The 10783-nt window shown below is 33.9% G+C and overlaps 1 protein-coding gene across 2 annotated transcripts; it reads left to right on the top strand.

Moving 5' to 3' along the window:
- The first annotated feature begins 72 nt into the window (after window positions 1-72).
- On the top strand, window positions 73-10024 carry LOC142981334 (uncharacterized). Of its 2 annotated transcripts, XM_076127199.1 has the most exons (16): window positions 73-238; window positions 724-838; window positions 1164-1607; window positions 1704-1804; window positions 2069-3377; window positions 3467-3560; window positions 3642-3931; window positions 4055-4245; window positions 4445-4861; window positions 5512-5639; window positions 6002-6167; window positions 6397-6645; window positions 6986-7185; window positions 7515-7668; window positions 8084-8192; window positions 8496-10024. In XM_076127199.1, the coding sequence occupies exons 1-16, from the start codon at window positions 218-220 to the stop codon at window positions 8555-8557; spliced, it is 4050 nt and encodes a 1349-aa protein (XP_075983314.1). In that variant the 5' UTR covers window positions 73-217; the 3' UTR covers window positions 8558-10024. The 2 variants fall into 2 exon arrangements, with proteins under 2 accessions (XP_075983314.1, XP_075983305.1); XM_076127190.1 differs by having other exon boundaries at window positions 1704-3377.
- Window positions 10025-10783: the final 759 nt, after the last annotated feature.

Here is a 10783-nt window from a genome sequence, read left to right on the forward strand (position 1 = left end):
ACACGAATATTTGTAACTTTATTTTATTATGTCATCGAATGGTATTTGACATACTTGACAGTGACACAACATGATAAACGCGACTGATTCAGAAGTGGTGGATTTGATGTGATTAAAAAAATATAGCGAGTTGGAAGTTTTCTTTAGGGTTTTAATCCATCTGGGTCTACATAAATGTCTCCCTTTCTAGAATGAGATAAGCCCACTAACATTAAACATGGAACATCCGGGATCCTTGGTTTGTTAACAAATACGTATATTTATAAAAGTGGATCATTCCCACAGTTGTTGCTTTACATTGTAAAATATTAGTTTGGTATTATGTTTACACCGATTTTAGCAATTATGTAAATTGTCTCCATCTACCATCTGATACTGCTATAATATTGCTTTGACTGCTGCTTACGTATGCGAATAACATCCAAACAAATATTACGACATTCTAGCCACGGTCAAAAACATAAATGTACAGTCACCTTCAACTCGTAAATTCCATGACACCTGCTGTTAAAATAACATCCTTCGTTGCTTCTTCAGTTTGTAATTGATTTTGTTATATTATTTTTCTTATATTGGGAATAATTCAAAATTAATTAAGGCAGTTTAATACTAAGTTCTTTCTGGACCTTGATAATTTGTTTCTTTTAGGTATTATCCTCTTTTAAAATGTATTTTTAATCTTAATGTGTATGAAGTCTTTGTAACAAGTCTGTTTGTTGACAGAACCAAGACAGTGGTCAAAAGAAGAGTCCATTTGATGACTTGGGCAGAGATGAACTAATTACTAAGTGTAAAGGCTTATTGGTTATAGCTCAAAAAGCCAAAGTTGCAAAGACAGGTAAACCCTATTCAATACCTATGACTTAATAATTTTTTGCCAAAATAAACATGTATAAATAAGATATTTTCACTAGACTCTACTCTGTCAAATCAACTATTTCAGAGACAGTATCTCATAACATCTTTATTACCAACCATTAACATTAACCATTTTTTTCTCATGAACAAGGTATAGTTAATCTTATCATACTATTATTATCAATACAAATTGATCTTGAATGAGTAAACCAAAACTAAAATTTGTGCAGGGCCTTTATTGTGATATCATTTTCATTAATGTTTTTATCATTGACCATCAACATCATAAATCATATATTTCACAGAGTTACAAGCTACAGTGGACAGTTATAAGGCACAGCTTGAAAAATGTCAAACAGAGAAAAAGGCTAGTCTTGAAAATGCTCAAACTCTTCAAGAGCTTGTAGACTCATTGACTGAACAGAAGCTGAATTATATTACTGAGGTTGATTCAGCACAGACTAAAAATAAAGCACTACATGCAATATGTGCTAGTTATGAGGAAACCATTAACAACCACAAAGCTGATTTAATTGTTAGAGATAAAAATCTGAATGATTTGAATCAAAAGTTATCTGATCTTGATATAGAAGTCACTTCACTTAAGAGACAAAATAATCGCCTTGTGGAAGAAAATGAACAACTATTAAAACAGCTCACTGAGTTTGAAGCTAGGGCAAATGAATTTAACAACATTGGCATGCAACAGAGGGAACAACTGAAAATGTTAGAAGAGACCGTACAAACAGGTACTTATATTTTAATGACCACTTTTACTGTTATTGTTTGATTGTAGATTTGGAATTATTACTGGTGTTTTATTCCTTATAATTGTGTATTTACAGAAGAGTATTACAAAAATAAAATTGAAGAATTGAGCAATAAGATTAAACAATTAGAGAGTAATGGTCAAGGAGACATTGATTACAAAACAAAATATGAAGAGGTAAGTCAATTGCATGACACTGAGAGAGTTAAAAAAGAAAAGGCCTATGTAAAATTGAGGAGTTACAAAGACAAAATATTAAAATGTGCTGCTTGTATAAACCAACTGAAAAATTCTAGATTCATACTAACACAAACTGTCAAAGAGTACTCTGAGAATATTCCCAAATGGCAAAATGATATCATAAGAGCATCAAAGGTCCTTGATGACCAAATGAATGATCTCAATAGAGAAAACAATGCTTTGAAAGAAAAACTTTTACAGGTTGAGAAAGAACTACAGGAAGTAAAACAAACTAAAACGATTTCTAGCAGTAATGATACGAAAATGACTGAATTAGCAGATGAAAATGCACTATTAAAACAGCAACTGGAGGAATTACTACAGAAATTAACCTCCAGCACTGATGATAACTCTAAATTGAATGTAGAATTGAAGGAAGTGAAATCCCAGTACAAAGAAATTGCAGATCAATTACCTGCTCAGTTAGATGATAATAAAATGTTGAAAGAAAAACTAAATGAAACTACTCAAAAGCTTAATGAGATTACTCACAAATATAATGATCTACAAAAGTCCATACAAGATTTAAAGAAAGAAAATGATGGTTTGAATGAGAGATTACAGAATAAAATGCAAGACACTGAAGCATTTGAGCAACTGAATTTACAAGTCAGAGCTTTGGAAAGTGAGAAATCCATACTAGTAAAAGAGAAATTAAATGCTAGAGATAGTGTTGTTGAATTAGAAAACCAAAATAAGATACTAAATGAGAAACTAACTAAATCAAAAACACAATTGCAAGTAGTGAAGACAGAACTGGAGCAGTTGGCCCACGAAAAGTCAACATTTGAAACAAATTTCAGAGAAGAAAAAATGGGTGAGATTAATATTTTGAAATGTAATATGATGGCTCAGCAGGAACAGTTTAACTTGCTCAAGAAAGAACATGACGATTTACAAGATTTAAACAATCTTTTGAAGGAAGAGGTAGAGACTCTCAAACTTTCATTAGAGCAGCCTAAAGATGATGCTGAAAACTTGTCTGATTTGAATGTTTCTTTACAAGCTGATATAGTGAAATTAGAGACGAAGTTGTCAGCATACAAACAAGAAAATGCCTCACTTCTATCAGAAATTAAGGAAGCTCGGAACAAATCTAAAGAATTTGATTCCTTGCTGGCAGAATATGAAGATGCTAAGTCCAAATTAGCAAGTTATAAGTCTGAAAATGCAGAACTACTGAATGAGATGAAAGAAATCAATCAAGTTCTTAAAGAACGTGGGGAAGCCATATCTAAACTGCAGAAAGCTATTACCGAAATGGAAAGACTTGTTGAAACTTTAGAGAAAGACAGAGATGATATAAACCAAGAAAAAGCTGATCTACTTAAGAAAGTGGAAAGCTTAGAAAGTGACTTGAAAGAATCTGAGCAAAAAACCAATGAAAAGAGTGAGGCTGCTAACCAAGTGAATGCTGAAATCGAGAATGCCAATAAAATCTTAGCTGCCAAAGACGCAACAATAGCATCTTTGAAAGAAGAAATTGAAAAGCTAAAACAACAATCTTCAGGTAACTTTAACTCAAATACTTTAGTGCTAAGTAATATTGCTTTATTCTTAAACAGTGTTAATATGTGTTTGTTTTATTTTATTACACAGGTGAATTACCAAATGAAGATATGTCTACTTCCACTATTTCTAAAGCCGAGGAGCATGCTCGAATGAAAGACCTTGACGAAACATTTGAAGAAAAGTATGTCTAAGGAATTTATACACTAATTTTCAGTATTAACTTGAGAAGTTCTGTTTTTAATTATTTTAATTACCATTATAGGTACACCAAGCTAAGAATCTTTGCATTGAAGTTAAAAAAGAAATTGAACGAAACTATCAGTCAGTTGCAACAAGCAGAGCAAGATAAAGCGAAACTTGAGAAGTTATTAAACGATAACAAGTCCTCCGCTCCGGTTGACCAAGACGAGGTTGATGGCATTAAACAAGACAACAAAACAATCAATGCTGCCAATGAAGCACATATTAATGAGCTCGAAGCAAAGATAAAATCACTAAATGCAACACTAGAAACTACTAAAAATTCTACAAGCGAATTAGATAAGTTAAAAGGTATGTTTCTTTATCTATACTTTAACAAAATTATCACTAAATCTAAAAAATTGCTATAAAATTTGTAAAAATAGTTGTTAGATAAATTGCGGAAGTGTAATTGAGTTTGTATGTTTGTTTTAGCGGAGTTAGCGTTGAAAACACAACAGCTGGCGACAGAAGTAGAGGCTCATAAAGTAACGAAGGATAATTTGGAGAAGGCGAGACGCGATGTCAAGAAGAAGAACGTGCTGAGTCTCGAGATGGAAGATTACGAGAGATCTATGAAAGAACTGTCTACTAAGATGGAGGAAAGCAAGAAGAAAATTATACAGGTATATTAATAAAAAAAATTATACGTAGATCATTTAAAGTTATATTCGAATCGTTTGGAAATTGGTTTTACGAAAATATTTAAACTTGTAAGTAATATTTCCTTGTTAAACTAAAAGTTTTTTTTTCAAAATGTGGGCTACGGGCAAACGGCTAGTGGAAATTAAAACTCGATTTTATACATCTGATATTGTATTATAGATGGAATCAACAATCGACACTCAAGAAGGCACAATAACGGCGATGAAGACACAAATAAAACTGCTTGAAGAGCAGATCAAAACCGAGGAGAGACAGAACAGACTAACGAAAGAAGAATTACAGCATGTCATTGAAGAAGGAAAAGATAAAGATAACTTGATACAAATGAAAAACATCACTATTACCAAGTTAGAGCAGGACTTGGAAGATGAAAAGAGAAAGAATGAGGAGTCTGACTTAGAAATGACGTCATTACTCAGTGAGAAAGAAAAAATGATCATGTCTTTGGGTGAAGATAAGGCAGAGTTGAATAACAAAGTGAAGAAATTAGAGTTCAAGTGTGCAGAACTGAATGAAAAGTTAAGGATTATTAATATTGAGTTGGCTGATTTGAAGACTGAGTATACTAGTTATAAGGTGAGATGTTTGTTTGATTCATAATATAAGTATGTGTCCTTGTATTTGTATTATATGCACGTGTGTGACGCTGTGCTCAAGTGATCAATATATAAGTGTATTTTGTATGATTTGATAAGTGGGATCACCCACTTATGATCACATTATTTACAGACACCTTGATGTCTGTGTAAATTTGCTGTAATTTTATATTGATGCACAAGGTGTTTCAATTGTACGTTTTCATGCAAAATGGAACCATACGACAATTTAAATTTTAACTTTTAAGCGGAATACTAATATAAAACCATATACAAAAAAGAACGACACGATTTTTGCCTCAGAAAAATGGTTCACAAAAAGCAGAACAGAAGCAGCTGCAACTGATAGTATAGACATGAAAACTTTTGATATCACTAACGTATTTGCTGTGTGGTTCCTTTTTGCATAAATACGGACAATGGGTTTTAGGAGACGACAAATTATTCCCCAAAAGATAATGAAGAGACAAATTCGTAACTTTTAAACTCTCGCGTTGCATGTTTAATGTATAATAGAATATAAAAATGCGTGTTCGCGTTAATTCCCGTATTCTACTATTCATTAGACAAATTCGTTTAGAAATGTAACTAGAAAGTATCATACTTGATTATAACCGTTTGGTTTTACAGGTGCGAGCTCAAGCTGTTTTGCGACAGAACCAAACAGTGGACCACAGTCAAGAGGAGCAACTGAAGGAAGAGGCTGCCGCACTCAGAGCTCAGATTGAAACTTTGACGGCCAAGCTAAATACAGCTCAGTAAGTTCACTTTTAGAAAACAAATATCTTCTTACTGAATGCTATGATATTTTTTTTCAGCCCTCTTTTGTTTCTAACTGTAGGGTAAAGGCCTTTCAAAGATATTATTATTAAAACAAAAATAAAAAGTTTACATTAATTCGTATGGCTTAACGACTGTTATTGTAATAGACCATTGGGACCTACTTTATACGCTGCCTCCGGAGTACGAAGACGCTTAGTTCACATACCACTACTCTGTCACCTATCTATGGAATGACCGAGCTAAACGTTGCTTAACCTAATGTCCGTTTACCAACCGGTGAATGCTATTCTGTATGCCTTACGACCATATTCTGATGGTTTTTACTTTGTTTATTCAGAGAGCAAGTAGCCGAAAAGAGCGCAGAGGTGGAAAGTGCAAGGAGGCGGGTCGCAGAGGCCACGAGTGAAGCGACGCGGGCACAACAGCGCACCACGCGCCTGCACGCCGACCTTGCGCGACTCTCACAGCAAATTGACTCGGAGAGAACACAGAATAAACTACAGGTAGAATACACATTATTTATAGACGATTCTCCTCTTATTAATGTTCCTTAGCATCGAAAATGTGATGTGATACATCATAATATTCCTAAAATGGCTTTTAATATTGTGCAAGTAATAAGTCTTCAATACAATGAAATTTGATTTAGGATATTAATTACGTATGGCTTTTCTGGAAATAGCGGGACCTAATTGTTGATAGATGTTGTCTGACCTTTTTAATTTTTTATAGGTAACAACACTAACACAATGCTACAAGACTCAAATAAGCGAACTGGAGGCGAAACTTCAGAAAGAAACAGAAGCGTTTAAGAAACAATTGGCCGCCGCTCAGGATTCAAGGAAAGCTAGCAGTATTCCCGTGACGTCACTGGACGCGGTCAACCGTAACCAGTACATGCTGCCAGTTATACCGAAAGACGAGAGCAGTGACGGCGAAATGGATATTAACGTGTCTATGATTCCTAGGGAGGAGGGAGAGGTAAGAATTTACGATAAATTCTTTTTAATTAATTATTTTTACTAGCTACCCTAAAAACAGTCACATTACTATCGATTCCGCAGATCAATAAGTTCAAAATCATATGGAATAGCTGAGGGAATGACTATACGGTTCTAGTTATTAGTGCTCAAAATATGTGTAAAAATCTTTGAGTTGTAGTTTGCTAAACGTTTTTTTCATATATAAGCTTGCTTTCATGGATACTCGTTGTTCCCATTGGGACTGACCGTGGAAAAACACCTGCTACCACTCCAGTAGGCTGACAGTGCTTTTGATGTATTTTTCAATAATGCTATATAATTTGTTCTCATACTTGCAGGGTTCGGAATCAGCACCATCACCGCCGCCATCGAAGCCGTACCTAGCGAGTGGCGGCGGCGGTCGCTCCCCCGTGCCTCTGGAGCGACTGCTGGAGGAGGGCGTGCCGGACGACGAAGCGCTGGACACCTCCTCGCTCGCACTCACGCCCGAACAGGAGATAGGCGATCTTAAGAGAAGACTCCAAGCTCAACAACAGAGGTACGGGCATTTTTTTTTCTATGACATACTAGTCTCCAGAATACACATTTTCTTGTGTTCTAACTTGACACTTGGTATACCCGAAGATGTAGGCAGATCTGTATGAAATCTACTGACGTTTCACCATTTACAAAGTCTATATAGCCATACACTAGAAATGTTACCAATAAACCAATTCTTTTCATTAAAAATCTACTGAGTAAATCTAGATAAAATTTTACCCATTGATAGTTATAATGTGAAATAGCACATAGACAACTTGGTGTTATTTATCTCGGTAAATCATTAAGGCCATTCACATCACTATATGTACGTGTGGCACGCTGCAGGGTGAAGCACGTGACGGTGCTGCTGTCGGAGTCGGAGCGCGAGTGCGCGCGGCTGGCGCAGCTCAGCGAGCTGCTGAAGGCCGAGCTGCGGCGCGTGCGCGGCGCCACGCACAACGCGCACAACACCGAGTACATGAAGAATGTTACACTCAAGGTAACTCACTGCTACGGTCTAAACGCTCATATAACTACCAAGAAAAATATGTTATCTTTCTTGTGGTCCATTGAAGTCAATGCTTAAAACGTTATTTCTAACGCCATATTGCATTGCAGATGCAAATGCTATCATTTACTTCAATGTTAACAAGTATAGTTACAGCACCACAGACGCCAAAAAAGCCCTGTTTGATAGACCCACTTAGACGTATACGTGCTAGCGGGTACGCATATATACGTATACGTGTGAATAGACACGTGCTCGTTTAAACGCATTTCTTTATTACATTGTCCGTTTTAGTTCATATATTCTTCTTCTAAAAATATTTTTCTTAATAATAAGCCAGGAACGTTTACATAAAAATGAGGAACCAAACGATAGTACTAATACGCATATAATGTTCTACTTTTAGTTCCTAACACTGCCACCTGGTGATGAACGTGGTCGACTAGTACCTGTGCTGCAGAAGATACTCACGCTCACGCAAGAAGAGACGCAAAAGATACAGGCCATTTCTAAAGGTAATAAACACTACTTCACTCGGGCCATTACAAACCTGAGAACTACGGCATAATTATGTCATTACTCTAAGCCGTACATAGATTTTACTGTACGTTGTTCCTGCGTTTGTAATGACTTGATTATAAGTAACTGTATTTGATTTCATAAAATATAAAGACTGCTCTGATCTTTTGTCTAATACTAATTTTAATTATATTTGCATAGTCATAATTAGTCTCGCTTTATAGGTAGACAAGACATAGAAATCACTATTTTTGACAGAATTTTGAGTTGTCACTAACTAAATTTATTTATTGTTCCAGGTATGGATCCAAACCCAAGCAAAGGATGGGGCAGTTACCTTCCGTGGCCTGGAGGGAAATAATTATATAAAGTTACTCTATCATAAATATGCTATAGCCGTATGAAAGCAATTATAATAAAGTAGGTAAAGTATCTGTGATTCCAATATTGACAAAATTCCTCTAATTTCATATCTGTTAATGCATTTCAGGCTATCAGGTGTTTCGTAGTTGTATATTATTCTGTATAAGCTGTAGTTATTATTTATTTCAAAAGTATTTAGCCATGATTAGATAAGGTTTAACCTAAAGAATGTAATAAAATTTATAATTATATTGCCGACAAAAATATTCTTCTAGTATACCTACCAATTAAAGTTGGGAGGTTATGTAATTTTCAGTAATATAATTCCTTACTAAAGGTTTCATTCGCGCATTTTGTGATTCGTTGTTCAATGGAAATGGAAGGTTTTTATATGTGTATATAATTCAATGATGGCCTTATTTCTTCACCTGTCGTAGGAACAAGGTACTACGGGTGGCGGAACGTTCTATTTATTTTTCCTTTGAGATTATTTACGTAATGGCACGTTTTCACCAGTCGATGTCACGGGTAGTCGATACTTTACAACTGACTAAAGTATGAAGTCCGATATTATACACCAGATCATAGAAACAAAATGACCGCCTGTTGGAAATGATTCATTGCTTACTTATGGTGCACTTGTTTAGAATGTAATGTTAGGTTACTATAAACCACAAATTTCGTTGCAAACGTGTCAAATCGTTATTGTTAGCCTACAAAAACAGTGTTTCCTAAATTAAACTCATAATTCACATACTTAGATGAGTCTTTTCTAAAAGTGTATTAATGTCTTTTGGTTTAGAAATAGTAATTAGAATGATTATGTAATTTATAATTACAGTAATTGCTCATTATATTTTGAGACTTGTGAAATATTAGCAGTACCGATTACAAAACAACGATGTTTACGACCTGTTGCTCGTTAATTATATAATTAAATTAACACTCGTTACGAAATATACTTGTTTCAATCGAAATTGTATTTACTGTGTCAAAGAACCACATTCCGGAGTACTGTCTTTGATATTATATTACAAAAAGTATGATGTCTCTGGTAAATAACAATTTTTGTGTTTTCACATACAATAATATTATCAATTACATTACATAAAAAATAGAAGCCATTCATAATGTATTTTAAATATTTAAATGATTTGTTATTGAGCTTTTTTGTGTTTAATATCATTGACAGTTTTATTAAGTATATAATTTAATTAAATGTCAATCAAACAATAATAATTACCTATGTTCTAATTTATTCACTTATCATTGCAATAATTTAGTTCTATATGAAATGGTTGAATAAACTTTGCTGTAAACCAAGTGTATGTAATTCTACAATTTTTATGATTGTTTATTTATACATATATTTTACATAAATGATTATATTTTATTAGTATACTTAAGTATTTTCGAATTTACTTATAAGAAATACTTAACTTGAATAAATCCAAAAAGTAATTTATACTAGAAGTTTTATTTCTTACCTACAACACTAACTATAGTTTTGAAATTTTATAAATGCTCTATAGGCGCTAAATAGTAAGTATGGTAGGTTTAAATATTCATGCATTGCATTTCTACTATCCTTAAGAACAATAATGCTACTTTAATAGTATCTGCTTAATCATTATTAAATTTTAATTATCTGAAATAGATGTAGACAGACCTCTAAAATGTAGGAGACGTCAGTTTCTTTTTGTAGGTACACCTTAGTTGGAGATAACAATCTGCTTATAGATGAATAAAGAAGTAGAAGTACCTATTTCGATCATTTATGGACTTACATACCAGGTCGACACTTACATGGAACGTATTTTTCATCATGATTTATGGAAGCTATATTTTTATAGATAAGCTTTTAATAATAATTATTCCCTGCTGCAGTTTCTCGCTCCAGGAAATTAGTGGCAATCTTTCTAATCTATAAGAAAATTAATAATTTTTCCCTATACGAATTTTATTCTAAAGTTTAAGCTGCATTTTTTTAAATTGGTCTCCAACTGTATTACGTTGTGTGGAAGCAAACCCCAAAAATATTAAACTGGGATCTAAGATAAAGATACCCAGTGACACCAAAACATAATATTCTTACCAGGTCTTACCTAACATACATAATGTGTCTTGAAACTTATTTTATTCCTAATGTTATTTTGGAATAGGTTAAATAGCACATAAGTTGGTAGTCGATGTCGATACATGCTTGGCTCTATGATTTACTCCA

Source organism: Anticarsia gemmatalis, chromosome 2 (assembly GCF_050436995.1).
Source record: "Anticarsia gemmatalis isolate Benzon Research Colony breed Stoneville strain chromosome 2, ilAntGemm2 primary, whole genome shotgun sequence".
Classification (NCBI taxonomy): Eukaryota; Metazoa; Arthropoda; class Insecta; order Lepidoptera; family Erebidae; genus Anticarsia; species Anticarsia gemmatalis.

What these genes read in the sequence shown, in the direction of transcription:
- LOC142981334 (XM_076127190.1), top strand. Translation starts at nt 218, where the DNA reads ATGGAACATCCGGGATCCTTG. An exon ending in AGCCAAAGTTGCAAAGACAG is followed by an intron (nt 839 to 1,163) that starts GTAAACCCTATT and finishes TATATTTCACAG; the next exon opens with AGTTACAAGCTACAGTGGAC. An exon ending in CTGAGTATACTAGTTATAAG is followed by an intron (nt 4,862 to 5,511) that starts GTGAGATGTTTG and finishes TTGGTTTTACAG; the next exon opens with GTGCGAGCTCAAGCTGTTTT.